Source organism: Rhamphochromis longiceps, linkage group LG20 (assembly GCF_057381845.1).
Source record: "Rhamphochromis longiceps isolate RC_006_pf linkage group LG20, R_longiceps_female_GT1.1, whole genome shotgun sequence".
Lineage (NCBI taxonomy): Eukaryota > Metazoa > Chordata > Actinopteri > Cichliformes > Cichlidae > Rhamphochromis > Rhamphochromis longiceps.
Window position 1 is genome coordinate 36965492 of NC_140576.1, and position 20156 is coordinate 36985647.

Sequence of the window (20156 nt, forward strand, 5' to 3'; positions counted from 1 at the left end):
GACCGAGAGCAAAGTATTGAACTTACAGCAGAGAAGCAAAGTCCAGCATTGATCCTGTAATAATATCAATATCCAACTACCAGCCTCTGTATATTTTATATATTTTATTTTAAACTCTAATTTGTAAAATATGTATACACACACACACACGTAGATATACATATTTAGTATACACATTCAGTAATGTGCACACTCTTATATCGTACATATATTTATTCATATAATTCTCAGATTTAGCCATTTCTATATTTTGCTTGTTCTTATGTTATTGTATTTTGCACACCTCTGTTGCTTGTGAAGCTCGCACACAACAATTTCACTCACATGTACTGTACCAGTGTACCTGCACAGGTGATGTGACAAAAGTGATTTGATTTTAACACTATCATTGATCCAATGCTGATATCAACACTGATATTGATACTATCAGTGTTTGGATCGATCCCCCGAGCCCAAAGCACTGATCTATGCAGGCTGCAGTCAGGAAAAAGTGAAGTGTGCTGGAAAGGTATTATGCCACGACACTCACTAATCTCATTGATGCTCATGAGATTAAGGAGTGTTATAAAAATAAAATGTCTCCATAATCCCAATCAACAGATTAGTTTTGTGATTAAGTGAATTTCAGACTGACATACTAATGTTCTTTCACTGATATACAAATAATCAAAGGTGATAGGATCAGCAAATCAATTTGAAATACATCCTTAAAAACTTTGTGGTGGATGAAGTGTTTTCTTACTGCAGTAAGAAGAAATGCAGGATAAGACGCGTTCTGCTCAGTTTTAATTCCAATTCACAACAACAGTCGCTTCAAGGTAAAAACAGGAGAGAACGTTCAACACCTGTCTGCTGAGGAAAAATGACAGACCGATGATTTTTTTGAAACCCTTTAACTCATTTAGTAATCGATCCATCCCTGTGGTGTTTTCAGGTGAACCTGTATCAATGCAGGCAGCTCGTCCCAAAATAACAACATCTTAAGAATGTTTTTTAAATTTTATTTTACTATTAAAAAAAACTTTACTGAATTTTATAAAACTCAAGCAATGAAAATCTTAACATTTTCAGAGGAATTCTAAATATTTACATCAGTTTCTGTACAGACCCGAGGGGGACACATCAAGAAAAAGATGGAAGGAAGAAGAAAACAAAGAACTCCTAAAAAATAAAATCAGATTACATTTTCACCTCATAACAAACAAGACTGTTGGATGCACTTTTGTCTTCATGCAAAAACCTTAATTTAAAATATTTTAAAATCAGCACCAAAAACCCTGAAAGTCTCATATTTGAATTTTTGTTTTAAAATTTTACACATTCTGTTCCTGGAGCTGCCTCGCTGCTCAGTCACTTCACTTTGGTCTAAGAGCAGTAGAGCTGGGACTATAAAATAAACCCGTGTTAAAAGAACGGACAGCGCCGAGTGATCCTGGCACAGCTAGAAGGTGAACTGGTTTTGGAATAAAAAAAAAAAAAGACAAACGAGTATATAAAGCATTCAGAGCCTGGGATGATCACAGGGCAGAGAGGAAGGACCAGAGGATCACAGAGGCACTTATTAGGCTCAGGAGGGGCGTGGCCTGAAGGAAGAGGGCGGAGCTCTTTAATACCACTTCCACTGGGTAATGGTCGCTCAGCTGCACCACCTGGCAGACAGAAGCAATGGAAGTCAGAGTCAGACATCATCAAACAGTATTTACATCGGCTGTTTTAACAGGACACACAGGAAAAGGTGACAGATATTTAAGGTGTCCTGGCAAACCCGGCCTGAGAATGAGGATAAAAGCCGATCACTTAAAAATGACATTTATTTTTTAAAAAAGGAGGAAGAAATCCAAAACTATGTTGTGCAGCTTTCTATATTTTGGATTTAAATACCGTTTTTTCAGATGCTGTATTATTATAGATAAAGCTACCCAGCAACAGATCAGTGCTTACAATATTAAAGTAGTATACACATTCATTATTCCACATGTATCAATTAATCTTACGGATCAAATAATATAATTTCTACATAATGAGTGGCCACTTTATTAGGTATACCTAGCAAAGTGTTGAGCTGCTCGTTAACACAGATGTGATCAGTCACACGGCAGCAGCTCAAACAGAGCATCAGGATGAGCAAGGAAGGGGCTTTAAGTGACGTTGAAACCTGCTGTGGTTGTTGGTGCCAGACGGACTGGTCTGAATATTTCAGAATGGTAAATAGACCGGTTCTTAAATAGGCTTTTCTGCTCCGAGTACTCAAAGCTGACGTAGTGGAATTTTCCCACACAAACATCTGTTTACAGAGAATGATCTGAATGCACAAGACATGAAACCTTGAAGCAGATGTGTTACAGCACACTCTTGTCAGCTAAAAACAGGAAAAACATCAGACTCCTTTATCATGCAGTGTATCTGTTTGAGGGCTCAGGCTTCGCACGTACTCTCATTACAGCTCAAGAAACTACTGATGTGCCATCATCCTAAAATACAAATTACTCATAACTTTAAAATAAACATGTAGATAAATTGAACCCACTAAGATGTTCTAATTTATCAAACTTCCTTTTCAGACGTGTACCAAATTATTGCAAATCCAAATGATTCAGAGTTAAATTTTATATGTTTGATATGATAAGACTTTTACAGACCGTTAATGAGTAAACAAACTGTCTATGTCTGCACACTAGAGGGCGCTGCAGAGGATTCTTAAATATCAATTTCATGCTTTCAGACATAATGCCGTGTCAAAAAAAAAAAAAAAAAAAAAAGAAAATATGTCAAGAAGACTACAAGCAGCCAAATGTCAGCATAATCAGCAGATGATCATAACCCACACTGAAGACAGACAGCAGCGTTTGTCCTGCTGGGCAGGAACTATAACTATAAAGACTGTAACAAACTCTGACGCTTCCAAATGCTTCAGGAAGGCTGTGATTGTGTTTTATTAGACCTATTAAATGTGACCAGTATATATGTGGTGTCATGTGATCAGTTACCTCGCTCCTGGACATTTTGAACTCCGCTCCGAGATCAAAGACTTTTGCAGAGAATGGCTTGATTGCCCTCAGGAAGGGTTCTCCATGCACAACAATCCTGCGCACACGCGCACGCGCACACACACACACACACACACACACACACACACACACACACACATTATTTTCTGTTCAAACACACACAAACTAAACCATTAAAATTAAATGCAAGAACATAAAACTCCTCATCCACACATGAACCTTTAAAGTTAGATTAATAACAATAAGATTAACTGTAGCTGACATCCAGCAGGTAACTCTCTACATTCACCAGCTGCTATATGTTAATCCACAGTTTTGTCAGCACACACCTGTCGTATGCACAGCTGGTCGCGTCGGTGACAGTGGTGTCCTCTCGGTTTCTGATCAGCCAGGAGAACTCCGACTTCATGAACAGCCGTATGTTTTTCCTGTCACTTCGTTTCACATACGCACAGCTGGCATGGAAATCTCCCAGGAACATCACATTCTACACACACAACAAAGCGAGTGAGTCAGCCTCCAAAGAATCCCACAGTAAAACTTCACCAGTTTTTTAAATCCTGCTGTGAAGGCCAGTGCTGCCCCTCAGCCTCCAAGCAGATGCACCTGTGGTTTCAATCTGAAACTCCTACATCGCCTTGTTCTCAAGTTATCACATTCACAAACTCGCGTGTTCGTCCTGCCCGGTGGGGTGATGACAATACACCATTTACAGCCCAGGGGTAAAAATGTTTACATTTAAAAGACATGCATAAATGCTTTTAGTCTCTATAAATATCTGCATCTTGATGAAGTCAGTGCTTCTATTTATTTTTATATTTCCAAGTTAAAGCTTGCTGATAAACCTGACATCTTCTGTCTAAATACGGACACTTTTGCCTGCAAATAAATTATCCAACAACACTGCAGATGGTAAAGTGCTGATACCGAGGCTTCAAAATCCTGAGTGCAGAGTCAGGCTATGGTTTCAAAGTCAGTGGTTTTTGACTTTTGTGTATAAAGTGACCTTGGATTCCTTGAAAGGCTCTATGTGAATAAAGTCATTTTCCATTTTAAAGCAGACCTTTACAAACACTGATTATGTGAAAATCAGAACAAAGTTCTCTGTCACATCTGTTCTGATAAGCCTGTTATTAGATGAGTTTTCGCACCGTGTTGTTCCATTTCTTGCTGACTTCCACAAAGACGTCGTAAAGCTTGTTGATCTCCTGGACGGCCTTGCTGGGCTCACTGTGGAGAGGGACCAAGATAAACTCCCCGATCGCTGCCGGGTGGAAAGAGAAAAGGAAAAACAAGAAGAGAAAGAAAAAAGAGAAGAATGAAGGGCACCGTTTTAGTTTAAATCTGAAACTAAGAAGAAAAGCATTCAAAATGTTTTCTTATGCACTAACATGCATTCTTGCTTTGGAAGCGAACCACAAAAGGCTCTCTGACAAACGACTGCTGGCTCCTGTACTGGTATTGACCAGTCACGTTCACCGTCTGCATCCTGTTTGGAGAAGAAAAGATTAAATGCTGTTTAATCATTGGTACGAGCAGCATGTGACCCCTGGTTAATCTAATTTTTGTTCAGCCCCTCCTTCATGACGATTAAGTGGCAGGGTGAAAGTGACGGCGAGGTCACGCTTTATCCAAAGCTGGACAATTTTAAATGTTGCATTTGATTAATGTACTTTAACAGTAGCTGTGAAGCACAGACGCTCGTCTACACTTTACAGTTCAAATCAGCAAGAGATCGCCGAATCACAGTTGGTGTTCACGTACTGCAAACAATCTTGTAGCCTACAAGCAACAAACACCAGAGCAGCAGGATGAAGCCAACACAGAGAGGTCTTTTTCCAGTCCTGGACCACAGCCGGTAGCGGTTTTTGATACGGGCGACACGGGTGGTTGCCCGGGGCGGGATCGTGGTGGGGGCGGCATCACGGGCATCGGCAAAAAAAAAAAAAAAAAAAAAAAAAAAAAAAGGAAAAACCATCCATCCATCCATCCATCTTCATCCGCTTTGTCCGGGGCCGGGTCGCGGGGGCAGCAGCCTAAGCAAAGAGGCCCAGACCTCCCTCTCCCCAGCCACCTCCTCCAGCTTATCCGGGGGAACACCAAGGCGTTCCCAGGCCAGCCGAGAGATATAATCTCTCCAGCGTGTCCTGGGTCTGCCCCGGGGCCTCCTCCCGGTGGGACATGCCTGGAACACCTCACCCAGGAGGCGCCCAGGGGGCATCCTTGTCAGATGCCCGAACCACCTCAGCTGGCTCCTTTCGACTTGGAGCAGCAGCTGCTCTACTCTGAGCCCCTCCCGGATGGCCGAACTTCTCACCCTATCTCTAAGGGAGAGGCCAGCCACCCTTCGGAGGAAGCTCATTTCTGCCGCTTGTATCCGCGATCTCGTTCTTTCGGTCACTACCCACAGCTCGTGGCCATAGGTGAGGGTAGGGACGTAGATCGACCGGTAAATTGAGAGCTTCGCTTTTACACTCAGCTCCCTCTTCACCACGACGGACCGGTGCAGCGTCCGCATTACTGCAGCTGCAGCCCCAATCCGTCTGTCGATCTCCGGCTCCCTTCTCCCATCACTCGCGAACAAGACCCCGAGATACTTGAACTCCTCCACTTGGGGCAGGAACTCATCCCCGACCCGGAGTGGGCACTCCACCCTTTTCCGGCTGAGAACCATGGCCTCAGATTTGGAGGTGCTGATCCTCATTCCCGCTGCTTCACACTCGGCTGCGAACAGTTCCAGTGCGAGCTGGAGGCCCTCACCTGATGAAGCCAACAGAACCACATCATCTGCAAAAATCAGAGATGAGATTCTGAGGCCACCAAAGCGAAAGCCCTCCGCCACCTGGCTGCGCCTAGAAATCCTGTCCATAAAAATTATGAACAGAACCGGAGACAAAGGGCAGCCCTGGCGGAGCCCATCACCCACCGGGAACGAGTCCGACTTATTGCCGGCAATGCAAACCAAGCTCTTGCAACGGTTGTATAGGGATTGAATGGCCCGTAGCAATGGGCCAGACACCCCATATTCCCGCAACACCTCCCACAGGACACCCTGAGGGACACGGTCGAATGCCTTCTCCAAGTCCACAAAACACATGTAGACTGGTTGGGCAAACTCCCATGCACCCTCAAGTATCCTGGAGAGGATAAAGAGCTGGTCCAGTGTTCCGCGACCAGGACGAAAACCGCATTGTTCCTCCTGTATCCGAGGTTCGACTAACGGACGAACTCTCCTTTCCAGCACCCTGGCATAGACTTTCCCAGGGAGGCTGAGGAGTGTGATCCCCCTGTAGTTGGAACACACCCTCCGGTCCCCTTTCTTAAAGATGGGGACCACCACCCCGGTCTGCCAGTCCACAGGTACTGCCCCTGATCTCCACGCAACATTGCAGAGGCGTGTCAACCAGGACAGCCCTACAACGTCCACCAGGGGCTCTGCCACCAAGGAGTTGTTTAACTGCCTCAGTGACCTCGCCCCCGGAAATTGGCGGGTCATTCCCCTCATCCCCAGACTCTGCTTCCTCCTCGGAAGACGTGTCAGTGGGATTAAGGAGGTCCTCGAAGTATTCCTTCCACCGCCTGACAATTTTCTCAGTCGACGTCAGCAGCGCTCCGCCAGCACTATACACAGTGCAGGTAGAGCACCGCTTTCCCCTCCTGAGACGTCTGACGGTTTGCCAGAATCTCTTCGAGGCAGTCCGAAAGTCTTTTTCCATGGCCTCTCCGAACTCCTCCCACACCCGAGTTTTTGCTTCAGCCACTGCCCGAGCTGCATTCCGCTTGGCCTGTCGATACCTGTCAGCTGCCTCCGGAGTCCCACAGGCTAACCAAGCCCGATAGGACTCCTTCTTCAGCCTGGTGGCTCCCTTCACCTCTGGTGTCCACCATTTGGTTCGGGGATTACCACCACGGCAGGCACCAACCACCTTGTGGCCGCAGCTCAATGCAGCAGCTTCGGCAGTGGAGACGCTGAACATGGTCCATTCGGACTCAATGTCCCCAGTCTCCCTCGGAATGCTGTTGAAGCTCTGCCGGAGGTGTGCGTTGAAGATCTCGCGGACTGGGGCCTCTGCTAGACGTTCCCAGCACACCCTCACTACGCGTTTAGGTGCACCAGGTCTGTCCAGCGTCCTCCCCCGCCACCTGATCCAACTCACCACCAGGTGGTGATCAGTTGACAGCTCAGCCCCTCTCTTTACCCGAGTGTCCAGAACATATGGTCGCAGGTCTGCTGATACGATTACAAAATCGATCATCGACCTACGGCCTAGAGCGTCCTGGTGCCACGTGAACTTATGGACACTCTTATGTTCGAACAGGGTGTTCGGAAAGGAAAAACAAAAAAGAAAAATTGCTTGTACTCATTGGGCAAGACACTTCACCCATTGCCTACTGGTGGTGGTCAGAGGGCCCGGTGGCGCCAGTGTCCGGCAGCCTCGCCTCTGTCAGTGCGCCCCAGGGTGGCTGTGGCTACAATGTAACTGCCATCACCAGTGTGAATGGGTGAATGACTGGATGTGTAAAGCGCTATACAAATACAGGCCATTTACCATACAGTCCAGTATATAGAGAGACGAGACGACGAGGCTCCAGTTACAGCAGTGCAAGTAAACAAACAATAAATATAAGAAGAGTAAGAAAATAAATCTACACTTTAGGACCAGGGGTAAAGGGTCAATAACAATTTAAAATTTATATTTTATAGTTTGATGATTTAAAGTCTCACACACAACCCGTCGAAAGGGGAGGGGCTGCTTCCAAATAGAGCACATTTCATTCATAATGATGTGAATCCAAGCCCATTATGTATTCATGATCTGAATCCTGGGTTGTGTGAAATCCCAGAAATAAACCTTAGACAAAGTGAATCTGTGAACTAAGGTGTAGGTGTGTTAGATCATGTTGTGGTGATCCTCGAGTTGGTGGATTTGTGTTCATACTGGAGGGCAAAATTAAAACCAATGGAAGATGGACAAGAAAAGTTGAAAGCCATCAGGTGCTCAGTTTAGAAATAATAGAAAAGAAGCGAAGAGAAACGAGCAAAAGATGCAGGCAATACAGGCCAGAGGGAGTGTTCGCCCGGGGCGCCAAACAGGCTAGGACCGCCACTGACCACAGCCATGTCTTACCTGTAGATGAAAACATACTTCTGCTTGTCGTCAGGAGAGTTTCCCAAACTCTCACTGGCCACTGCCTCGTAGTCGTACTCTTCATACCTCAACGCAGAGAAGGAGACAAGAATGTGGAAAAACGCAGCAGAGAAAGGAGCTGCACGTCACACAGTACGCAATACACGAGCCCGCCAAAACATCAATGTGAACAGAGGAGCACAAGGACCGCTGGGGCTTATGAAGCCATCAGGTGAGCATTACAGAGCAGTCCTCATTGTTCTTTCAGAGAAACAAGGAAGCTAAAGTCAGATTTATCCCAGTGATCTGCTCTGCTGGAGTTCACGCCTCGATGAACGCTCCCTCGTGCACCTCTCTTCACATTGTTCAAGCAAATTTATACCAACATTCCTACAATTTAAACAAATTGCATTTTTTAGGTAACCAGTGCCCTAGTCACTGAAATGTCCTTTTTTTAATGGTCTTTTTATTTACACTTTCAAAAAAAAAAAAAAAAAAAAACAACAACCCAAAACCCCCCCAACACACACACACACACACACACACAACCCAAGATTGTGCATGTGTGTTCGTGGTGGGAAGTCATACATGCATGTATGTAAATCTGCATGTAACCTCATTATCATGTTTTAGAAACACATTAATGCTTTTTGTGCCTGAAATGCTAAATAATATGCTAACATGACTAAAGCTAATGTAGCCCAGTCCCATGATTTTTACTACACCTAAACATAGTATCCAGGTACTTCTATTTGGAGTATTTTTTATTTTTATTTTAGCTCTGTTTAGCTGCTTTTGAGCATTTCCCCTCGCCTTCTCTTTCCATCATTTTAATCGAATGTTTCTGTTTTATGAGACCGCTGTAGTTTCATTCTGTTTTTTTTTTGTTTTTTTTTTTAACTCATGTAGCCATTTTTCTCGTTACATTGTGACTCCTAATGTCGCTTAGCAACTATTTCATGTCCACTTACATTAGAAGCTTTTCAAACTATTTCTGTTGTAATGCTACTAAAATTAATACTGAAACTTGGCACTTTAATCTACTGTAGTCTTATGAAAATGTTGCATGGACTTTTATTATGGGACTTTGGTTAAATATGACAGTAAGATTTCTTGAGATGAAGTCTTAATACTAGAAAAGCACATGAAAACAGTCCAGCGTGATAGTCCCAGAAGTGGAGCTCCCCAGGGCTTAGCACCCAGCCTACTAAGCTTTATACATGTACAGAAAGTATTTCAGTCACGCTGTCAGAAATATGAGACATATTTCAGCACGTGAAATTTGTAGTTTGGGATATTTACATCTAGCTAAATAAAAGTACAATTTACAAAACAAACAAACATGAAAATGTTTATTCTTCAACTTGAACCCACAGCATGTTTTTTTTGTACAGCGCCCACCCAAAGCTTGGACACACTGCACTGATGGGTAACACTTTATTTTGTTAAGTCAAAAGTACCTTTCACAGTAACCACTTAGTTGATAAATATTTTTGCAATTTAAACAGTCAGCAGTCCATAAACACATCACATATTTACATTTCGTTATGTGCTTTCACATGTGTGCTCATCTGCATTTACTACAGCTTTGATCCTTGGCTGCTCAGGTCTCCATGCTACTTCACCATTGTGAGTAGAAATGTGTTCATGTTAGATAGAAAGCACTTACATGGGAAAAGCATAGAAGAAAGTGCTTGTGTGAATGTGTGTGAATGTGTGTGAATGAGGCAAGCGTTTTGAGTCCTCACTCAGACTAAAAAGGAGCTACATTTTTACCAAATTTAACAATAATAAATAATAATAATAATAATAATAATAATAATAATAATAATAATAATAATCAGGGTTGTAGTGAACGTTACTTGAGTTGGCATTTAGATTGATATTAGTTTCTGTGTTTCTATTCTAGTTTCTATTCTTTTCCCCATAAAGACTGCATTTTACCACCTCCCCGTAACCATAACAACAAGTTTTGACATCTCCATGCGTGTCAATAAAGATGAGGTTTGATGACCTTTAGAATAGTTTCCAGGTTTTTCCCACGGTAAGTGCATGAGCAGAGACCGCCCTCACTAACTTCTAACGTGTCGCTCTATAAGCAGACATGAAAATGACAGAAACAGCTCAGCTCATGAAGAGGTTCAAGGGTCACTAGTGGCCCTTGAACCTCTTTTTAAGGCCCTGCTACTGACTAGGAGGCTTTCAAGTTGTTCAGAGTTAAATCAGAATCATTCAGTTCATGCTTTTCCCTTTAACAAATACTGGACTGATAAACCTGTATGACACATTTCCATCCCGATTTTCTCTAATAGTGACTTTCCAAAGTAAAGTGTTGCCATTTCAGGCATTTTGGTTAGTAAAGGGTGTAAATTTCGATTATTAGGATTAATGAATATGATTAGATGATACTTCACATGCTCATTAAATCCAGTGTACCTGTCAGATCCCCTGTTGAAGGCAGACAGCAGACACATAATGACCATCATTATGCACATATTGTGGTTAAGCAGTGTTAGAATACTAGCTGAGTATATTAAAAGATCGAGCAGTTTACGGTCTTGTATGTCAGCAACATGCCCACGTACTCTTTAGCAATACAGCAATCTCTTTGCATCGTTATCATAAAACACTGACTGGTAGTGAACTGTAGCTTTGTCAGTACACACAGAGTACAAACATAAAACAGGAGTAAGCCACAGCCAACTGAATCATGCTGACACCTGTTAGTGCCATCGTGCTGTGTTTTCATAGAGCTCACAGCTGCTGTATTAGAAAGGGTCAGACTTCCCTTTTGCTCTCACACAGTCTCGCTTCATGCTGAAGATTTTGGAAAATGCTTTTCCTGCTTATACTTTTTCCTGTCAAATATATGAAGTGTAATCAAAATGTTCTGGGAGTGGGTCTACAAAAATCAAATACCCTAAATTATGTAAGTGATGTGAGGCAAGGTAATCTTATGGAGCCCTGCACTATTATATGGCTGGTTTTATTTGAGAAGAGAGAACAAAGTTGCCAGGTCAGGTGAGTGAGCGCAGAATGGGACATCCAGGAGAACTACAAATAATCCATAATAGTGAATAATGACATCATCATATGATTATTTCAAGCACACACTGTCTCTGTCCGAGACCACAGAAGTCCCACCTACCTAATGGTCAAACTTTCTCTTTATGATTAGCATCCAATGAGCAATGAGTAGAATAAGTCCTCTTTAAGGGCTGAAACTCAGCTGACAAGATTTTCATGCTGATAGTTTAAACTGTAGCCAGAGTTTCCAGTGAATGTTTACCTGTTGAGCACAGACAGCAACTTTTCAATGGCTCGACCGTCTGGATCCACCACGTGCTGTAGGAGGCTGATATCACAACGAGTCAGGACCTGGACAGACACATGGGCACACAGAAAAAAGGTCATAGGTCGAGTCATAAATACAGCACCAGATCCAATTCTGCCAATAATTCATTCATAACGGCAGCAGGAAAAAATATAATATAAAATGCATAATAAAGTGTGTGTTACCAGTTTGAGATAGTGCATCAGTCTCTCGTCTGATGCTTTCGCAGAGTCGAATTTCTGCACGTTGTAGGCACAGATCCTGAGTTCAGTTGCTGACTTCAAGACAAAAATGGAGAGCAAAAGGAAGAGGGAAAGACCAGAAGAGCGCCACCTCATGGTTGGATCTGTGAAGGAATAAAAGACGCACGATGTCACTGATGCAAAGCACAGTGTCCAAAACGCACAGCTCTCACTGACGTGGAATAAGCTAAAGAAACCAACTTGTGGAATGTCTTCACAATGCCTTGAGTTTGGAAATTTGATATAATAGTGAGAATAAAAGATTCCAATGACAATCAACCATCCTGCAGGTCCGACCTGCGTGCAGCCATGAATCACCCCAAAAAGCCAAGACGACAGAGCAAGGCCTGACAGTAACTGTGGTGTCACTACAGATTAATAACCACACTTCCTGTCTGCACATGCAGAAACACAGAAGCAATTTACAACCATCACACAAAGACGGTGCAGCAGCAATGCCACTCACGGCACAACCACACTGCCCACAGTCTCCATTTCTATCGATATTCTTACACAAGTTCTGTCAAACTCGACGCATCATCGTTTCCTGTTCGCAGCCTCTGGCTCACATTATTAGTGTAAATGTTACACAAATTGATAACCTATATATGAAATGACTACATTTTTAACCTGATTGCAAATATGAGAAAGCACAATCCTAAATGAAACAGGGACCAGTGATAAATACAGATTCAGTCAACACAGAGATTACAGGACACACAGCAGGCTGATCCTTGTTCTACAGTTACTTTCTACACTGAGCCAAATTTCTGTCACATTGTTACAGATATCAGCTCATAATGGAAACAAAAACTGCTCAGAAAACTTCAGGGAGCAGCTGACCATCACAGTACGACACAGTCAGGTAAACTTGAGGAATATCAGTCTGTCCAGTCTGGACGCATGAGGTGCACTGGAGAGGCAACAACAAGAGAACGTCCCAAAAGCGAATGTGTTAGCAGGCGGCGTTCACAGATGACTCTCCTCTTCCTTCCCCTCTAGTTTTGTGTTTTGTTAGTGACCGTCAGATGTTACCTGCACCAGCGTCTCAAGGATGGCATGTCCATTCATTGCATCGCAAGAAGGCCCGTGCGCCTCCCAGCACAGTCCATGACATGACCGTTAGAGAAGACAGACACACAAAAGGTCAGCAGCAGGACCAATATCTGCTCCTATGTGAGAGGAGGGAAAAGAAGCATGGCCAGGAAAATCACTTCAACCTGTCAGAAACTGAATTGAAGAGGTCCCAAAGGTTGATTCTGGTTAACTCGATGTAACGTTTTCACTGGGAGAAATGTTTTGTTACTCATCCAAGTGACTTCTTCAGTCTCAGCTGACTGCATTTCTGAGTCGAGGAGCGGGCCTAAGGGTACATCTTTCACCTTACAGTGCTGTGTCTGCAGCCATTCCCCGACTCTCTGTGAATGGTACTCATGGCCATTGATCAGTGGTTGTTGATCAACGGTCATGGTTATTTGCATATTAATGATCAAGGAACTGACCTCACAGCCCATTGTTCCTTCAGTGGGCTGATTTCAGTCATTGTTCAAATGTACTGTTTATAAGGTTGGAAGCCTGCAGTCATCTGAGACTGAAGAAGTCACTGGATGAGTGACGAAACGTTTCTCCCAATGAAAGCGCTACGTCCAGATGAACAGAACCAACTTTTTGGCGCTGCATTTTTTGTGCACTTTCAAATCGTCTATATCAGGGGTTCTTAACCTTTTTCACCTCGCGGCCCAATTTTTTCACTACAAAGTGGCTTATAGCCCAGCTTTAATGGCATTCACCACACATCAACAGGACTGGCAGGTCTGACACATGTGGAAGACATGAGAGTCTGGAGGCGTTGAGGAAAGTTTTATGCATCATCCAGCGTCAGTGGAGGCCTGAGGAGGCACGTCCTTATCCTGCATATTCTTGGAAGAGCAGACAGATCCCGACTGCTTTTAGATGCGGGAATGACATCATTACCCTTCTGCTAATGCAGTGCACTCTGGGTTCCTCCACTGCCTCATATTCCCCAGATCTGAAACCAACCAAGAACCTCTGGGTGCCACAAACAGTCCACGAGGTCACTGAGGTCACTGCCCTGATCCAGATGTGGGAGGAGGTCCTGAGGGCAGCCTTCACTGTCTCATCAAGAGGTTGCTCCCAGATTGTTGGGAGTGTACACTCCTGAACAACTAATGCAGTTTTACTTTAAACATTCATATAGTATTACTTCTACCTCACTACATCTTGGATGAAAATACTACTCTTTGTACACTTTTTTAAACCTTTAGTTTTTTCCTCATTTTTAATATTTCAAAAATTCTGACGTAAAAAAAAAAATGCAGCAGAAGTAGCTGGTGGAGTAAATATTGTCTTTTTTTAAATGTTTGAGAATCTTTTTGGTAGTAAAACTTGTTTATGACATGTGACTGTTCTGGGGCACTCAAGGGCAGTGAGCCAAGCTGTGAAGGCATCTTCATTATAACCATACATCACACAGACAGGTGCTTCTGTTATTTAGTCTGATCCTCATCTGCATCGTCCTAATGGCGACGAGCGAGGCCCTGCTGCAAAGCAAACGTGTTCCCAGATTTAATGACTACACAGGTGAAACAGCAAGGTGAGTCAGTGATGCTTAACTGACACACCAGCGTCAGCTCACAGGAGCAACTACATGGAGAAAGAGGACGAGAGAGTGAGGCTGCTGGGACAGAGAGAAACTCCACATCAGCCTCATGACTGCAGAGGAAAAGGGGAAATGTTCAACAGTCTTCAGGGGAGGAGACACAAAAGCAAGTTTGTACAGCTGAGAATGAGAGCAGGAAGTGTGCCGCTTGATTTTAAACACCAGCTTAATCTTGGCCTGTAAACATCCTTTCATAACTCATGAGTGTGACGGAGAAACATGAGACAGTGTGAGTGTGGAGGAGTCGTCTGCCAGCAGAGCTGACTGGTCTGACTGGTCTGATGGACGAGTGACAGCATGCTCAGAACTGTGTGCAGAAAAGCTGTTTGTTTGCTGACACACTTTAAATTATTTTATTGTTGCACATTTTCACTCCATTTCAATAGTTTTGATCATGAAAATTCTGTTTTTGTTTGAGCCATAAAGAAAAAAAAACTGCTGCCGTGTTTAATACTGCTGTTCCTCGAGAGTGTGCCGAGCTACTGCAGCTCTTTGTGATACAGCGCATCCTTGTGCAATACGATTTTCATCGCCCTCTGATGCTACTTTTTCATACGCTGACAGCAGAACTATCCAGGTCATCAGTTAACATTTACAGTCACAAGATTACTCTAAATCAGCCGTAGGTGTAAATGTGAGCGTCTCCATACAAACAGAAGGTCTGGCAGTTTGAGTGTCAGCTGTATGTTAACAGTGTCACAGTCTTCCAGGATTCAGTCCAAGGTCAGACGTTTAACATGTTAAACGTTCAAAGGTCTGCAAAGCAAATGCAAATCTGAACAAACAACAAGACCTTTGGAACAGACAAGACCAAAGCGCAGGAGTTCGGTCATCATGGAAAAACCAAGCCAAGCTGTGCAATACAGCTGTGCATAAATCACTGCTCAGAAACGTCAGTGAACTGGAGCAAGGCTGTAAAGACGAGCAGGTCAAAATTCCTTCACAGTGACGCGAGAGCCTGAGTCGTAGGTCGTACTTTCATTTTCCTGGACCTGAAACATTTGATTAAACTGTTTTTAATGCAGCCTTTTTAAAGTTGAACCCATATCAATATTAAATACACAAACACACTCTGTCCATGACTTCTCACTATAACATGACCTTATAGGAGGCACAAACAGAGCGAATGAGTAGAGATGTATATGCCGAGTGGCTGCCTGCTGCTAATAATAAAATGAGGAACTTGCAGGAATTAAAGTGAAGTGGTTACTCGCTGTGGTCGGGTTAGTTAACAGTCAGTCAGCCCAGCTGTGACTCTTCAGATGTCTTCACTCCGCCCCTCCCAGGCGTAAATGCGGTGCGACCGGTCGAGTGACTCCCTCAGTACACCGGATTTCTACACACCAACCGACCTGACTGACGACAACAACCCTCACTGTAACCTGCACGATACGAGATTACAGCACAAGGCGAGCAACAGTTTACAAGTTGCTTTGCCAAGTTGAGCACTTTGAAGGTTCAATTCAGACTTGGGTTATTTTTCAGGCTGTGGACGAGGATGTTTTTGTATCAGAGGACATAAGGCCTTAAAATCCTGTGTTGGCAAAACAAACAGTATCATATTGCAGCCACCACCCCAACCACCTTTCACAACCAGGGGAACTTTGTGGAATTAAGCTTCTGGCTACACAGTCATCGAGCTGCTTTCGAGTACAAACACAGTTTGATTTAAAACTGCGTAAACTAATCAGCCTTAGCTTTCAGACTGAACATAGAATTAAAACACTCGCTTCACCGTTTCTGACACTTGGTTGAAAGACTCATTCGGCCTGAGAAAGTGTTAGACGAGGAGCCCTGGAGCAAGGTGTGCCATTTGAAATGCAGAAGAGCCTCACAATGAGTGACAGCACAAAGTTGATTTTGATGTTATTTAACCAGGAAGTCCTGCAGGGTTAACAGCACTTTGCAGGGAAAGGAGGAGGGGCTTACTTTGTAGTCACTGCCACAAAAGTTCTAGAAACAAGTGTCGCCGCTCAGCAGGTGTTTTGAAAAGCCTTATTTCAGTTGTTATTTTAAAGTATCGCCTACATTTAATTTAACTTGTGTGGTTACCAGGAAAAAGTCTCACGTGGCCATCTTTGTTATTTACGGTTGTCGTCTTTCTGTCCCACAGCTTTGATGTCAGGACTCTGAGCGCCACGTCTCTCTCTGCTCTGACCGAATCAGTAAAATATCCAGAACTGACTTTAAATTCTGTGAACGGCTCCAAACTAGTGATGGGATTTCCGGCTCTTTTTAGAGATCCGGCTCTTTAGGTTCGGCTCACTAAAAAGAGCCGGCTCTTTCGGCTCCGAACCGGCTCTTCAGGTTGTTTTGTTGCTTTAATTAATTTATTATTAACAATAATATAAAATTATGCACAAAAGGAATTACTAACGTAAAAACAAGTGGTTTTATTTATATATGTTTATATATAAATATATGCGGTGGCCCCTAGAGACAAAACACGTACAAACTCCAAAACACATTTCTAGCATGAACTGAACTTCCAAAGCAGAGCTACTAGATCACTTAAATTACACAATTGAAAGCATGTGTGTATTGTTTGTGTATTTATACACAGGCACTCATATATATATTCAAATAATTTAAAAAAAAGTTCATTTACCTGTTATTACCACACACCAAATCCGGTCGTTGGTACTTGCTGGCTTGTGTAGCCACAAGATAACAAAGGCTCAACACTGCGCCCAGCATCCTGGGGCACTTCTGTTGTCTTTTGTACGTGTTTTGAGTTTTTATGTGCTTCTGAGTTTTTAAATGCTTCTGAGTTTTTACGTGCTTCGGAGTTTGTACGTGTTTTTACGTGTTTTGGAGTTTTTACGTGTTTTGGAGTTTGTACGTGTTTTTACGTGTTTTGGAGTTTGTACATGCTTCAGAGTTCGTACGTGATTTGAAGTTTGTATGTGCTTTGTCTCTAGGGGCCACCGTAAATATACTTTTATTTATTCACTCCACATAAAATGTAATAAATAAATCATATAATACAAAAATCAACTATTCACATTTCAAGTTTTAACTATTTAAATTTTCAGCTTTTTCCTTTCACAAATTTAAAGTGAAAAGAACACAAAACACTGCAAACCACAACACAATTAAATATAAATTATAATATGAAAACTAAAAGAACATGCATATTCTCTGTCATATGGACCTGCATGAATAAACTTTCTCAATCCTTTATCATCTGCAACCGAAAATAGTTGTGGATGATTACTATACCTTTCTAATGTTGTTGTCCCTGCCTCTCTTTCTCTCTCTCTGGCTCTGTTCCTGTGCTACTGAGTGTAACTACCGCCCCTCCCCCCTCTGCCCAGCGTAAAGCACAAGGCTCGCGTGCAGAGTGAAGCGGGAAAAAAGTGCGAGAGAGAGAGGCTGAGAGAAAGAAAAAAAAAAAAAAAAACCCACATGACGGCTCGCGATAAGGAGCCGGCTCGCGTCGTTCACGTCAAAGAGTCGGCTCTAAGAGCCATTTCGTTCGCGAACGACCCATCACTACTCCAAACTCCTTGGAATAAACCGTTGGGTAAACGGCAGCATAGTTCATGTGTTGTGTGGCCTGCTTTATTGTTCTTTCTGTTTATGAGTTTTAAGAAAGGATCTGTGTGAGTGCTGCGCTCTGGTAGGACACACCTGCATTTAAGGGGTTTTTGAATTCAAGGACACAAGGTCCGACATCTGATGTGTTTGAAGCATCTAATCTTAGAAGATCAATGCTAAGAGCTAGCTTCAATGGCAGCTACCTGCCCCTCCCTGATATGCACCACTGGAGTTTTATGGGTTGCCAGTAAATAACGCTGTTTACACAGCGTGCGTGAAAATATCTCAGTTTTAAATATTTAATCTGGAGTAAAGATTCTGTTTAAAGTGTTGCTGCATAATTTGAATACCTCCTGAGGAACTGCACAGCGTCTTTCTACATCCTACTGTGACTGGCTCTGTTTTACATTCCTGCTGCTTCACCTGCTTTATGTGGTTTTTCTTTCTTATTTTCTCTCCACCTTTTGTCACGGCCACGCACTGAAATACCAACATAGATTCCTTTGACGTGACTCTGAAAACATCCGAATTTAAGTTGGGAAATTTAAAAGATGTTAAAAACTACTACCATCCTCACAAAGGCACGAAAACACTTAAACATTGACAGAGTCCGTTCACACAGCCTACACACCCACGGCCACTTCAGTTTTAAGCACTCACACACTGAGCAGACCCAGTAACCGGTACTGGTCTCGTCCCAGTAACGGCTGCTGGATCAGTTGTTGTTTTTCGTACCTGTTCAGGTGAGTCAAATTACGACCGTCTGCTGCTAAGTCTCTGAGCGTATCCTGCTGGGTGTGGACGCTGTCTCAGCCTGGCGCAGGTATCGCCGTCCAGGTTGTTTCAGGTTGTTCACGTCTACAAATGCAGCATTCAGGGTCTGTGGTAAAGACGGGACGTTTTTTACATCATGACATCTGTGACACCCATTTTATGTCACATGATCAACCAACTTACCTATCAGCTGCAGCCCCAGAGCAGGTGTGAGCCACAGATGAGCATGACGTAGTCTGGTGAAATCTGATTTCCTTACTGCAGCCACATAACGCTCCCACAGCGCAGTGCAAAAAAGTATCATCGTCATAAGAATTATTTCATATTTAACACATAAAGTGACTTGAACTGTCCAAAAAATTGGTTAGGCAGTGAAAGCATGTTGGACTGGAGTCAGTGAGAATCTAAGATTAGTTAGAAATGTCATCTCTGGATATTTAAGTGTGTTTTTACAGTAAAATCAAAACCACCTTTGAGTATTTCCTCATCACATGCTCCACAGTAGTTTAAAAGGTGTGACTGATTATGTGTGATGATGAAATCCCATGGCTTCTCGGTTGTGTTCACACTGGAGTATAATAGCTGTGAGAAAATGTTGAGCAACACAATTATTTCCTGTTACTCCACCAGAGCCACACTCACCTGATGGCAGCTAGCATGAGCTCAGCTGGCTGGGAGCTCGTGGCTTCAGGCTGAATTCTGGGTAGAGGCAGAGGATCTGTGGGAGCAGAGCTGTGAGTCCGGAGAGGGCTGCAGAAACTCTACTGCTGCCCTGCAATCAGGCTGCTCAGCCACAGGCCTATACTCCTGGCAGGAAGAAGGACGCTGAAAAAAGACTTGTGAGCTGAGCTGTTCAGCTCAGAGGTGGTGTGTGTGGGTATCCTGTTCCTATTGCACTCTTCCAGTTTGAGGGTTCACAGTTCCTAATGCTCCTATTACCACTGAGACATTTTGTGCTTTATTCCTACACGTTTGCTCCACTTCTTCCTTCAGTGCCCTGTCCTTTACCCCATCCTCCTTATTTCTGATGTTACTGTCTGCTGGGATTGCCACATCTATCACAGCTGTGGCTTTCCGTTCCCTGTCAGTCACCACTGTGTGGTGGTTGGCCAGCAGCCGCCTCTCTGCCCAACAGGACCTCAGCCTGCTATTCTTTCTCAGCTGCCTTCTGATGTGTCTCCTATCAGGCCTTCTGCAGCCCTGATGCTCGTGCACACTATCCCAGCCACTTGGTTGTGCCTCTCGGCGTCTGCTGTTTCAGCTCGTATCCTACAGCCTGCTACTGTGAGCTGGACTCTCTCTGGGTCACTGTTGCACAGCATGCAGCTTGCATCCTGTGGTAGCTTGTGCTGTGGTAGACTCCTGTCTCAGTTTATCTGGTGCATAGGGGCCATGGTCAGAGCCTCTGCGATGTCCTTCAGGCCGGCTTATTTTAGCCACTTCCACTGT

At 43.6% G+C, this 20156-nt stretch overlaps 1 protein-coding gene across 2 annotated transcripts; it reads right to left on the bottom strand.

Annotated features, from left to right (window-relative positions):
- Nucleotides 1–987: 987 nt before the first annotated feature.
- LOC146645878 (deoxyribonuclease-1-like) lies at nt 988–18813 on the bottom strand. 2 transcript variants are annotated; one of them, XM_085394978.1, is made up of 10 exons: nt 18669–18813; nt 11657–11817; nt 11427–11515; nt 10574–10585; nt 8138–8224; nt 4400–4497; nt 4160–4272; nt 3338–3495; nt 2988–3084; nt 988–1649 (listed from the first exon to the last, which is right to left on the bottom strand). In XM_085394978.1, exons 2-10 carry the CDS (start codon nt 11807–11809, stop codon nt 1518–1520), a joined length of 939 nt encoding a protein of 312 aa, XP_085251104.1. In that variant the 5' UTR covers nt 11810–11817; nt 18669–18813; the 3' UTR covers nt 988–1517. The 2 variants fall into 2 exon arrangements, with proteins under 2 accessions (XP_085251104.1, XP_085251105.1); XM_085394979.1 differs by lacking the exon at nt 10574–10585.
- Between the last annotated feature and the right edge of the window lie 1343 nt (nt 18814–20156).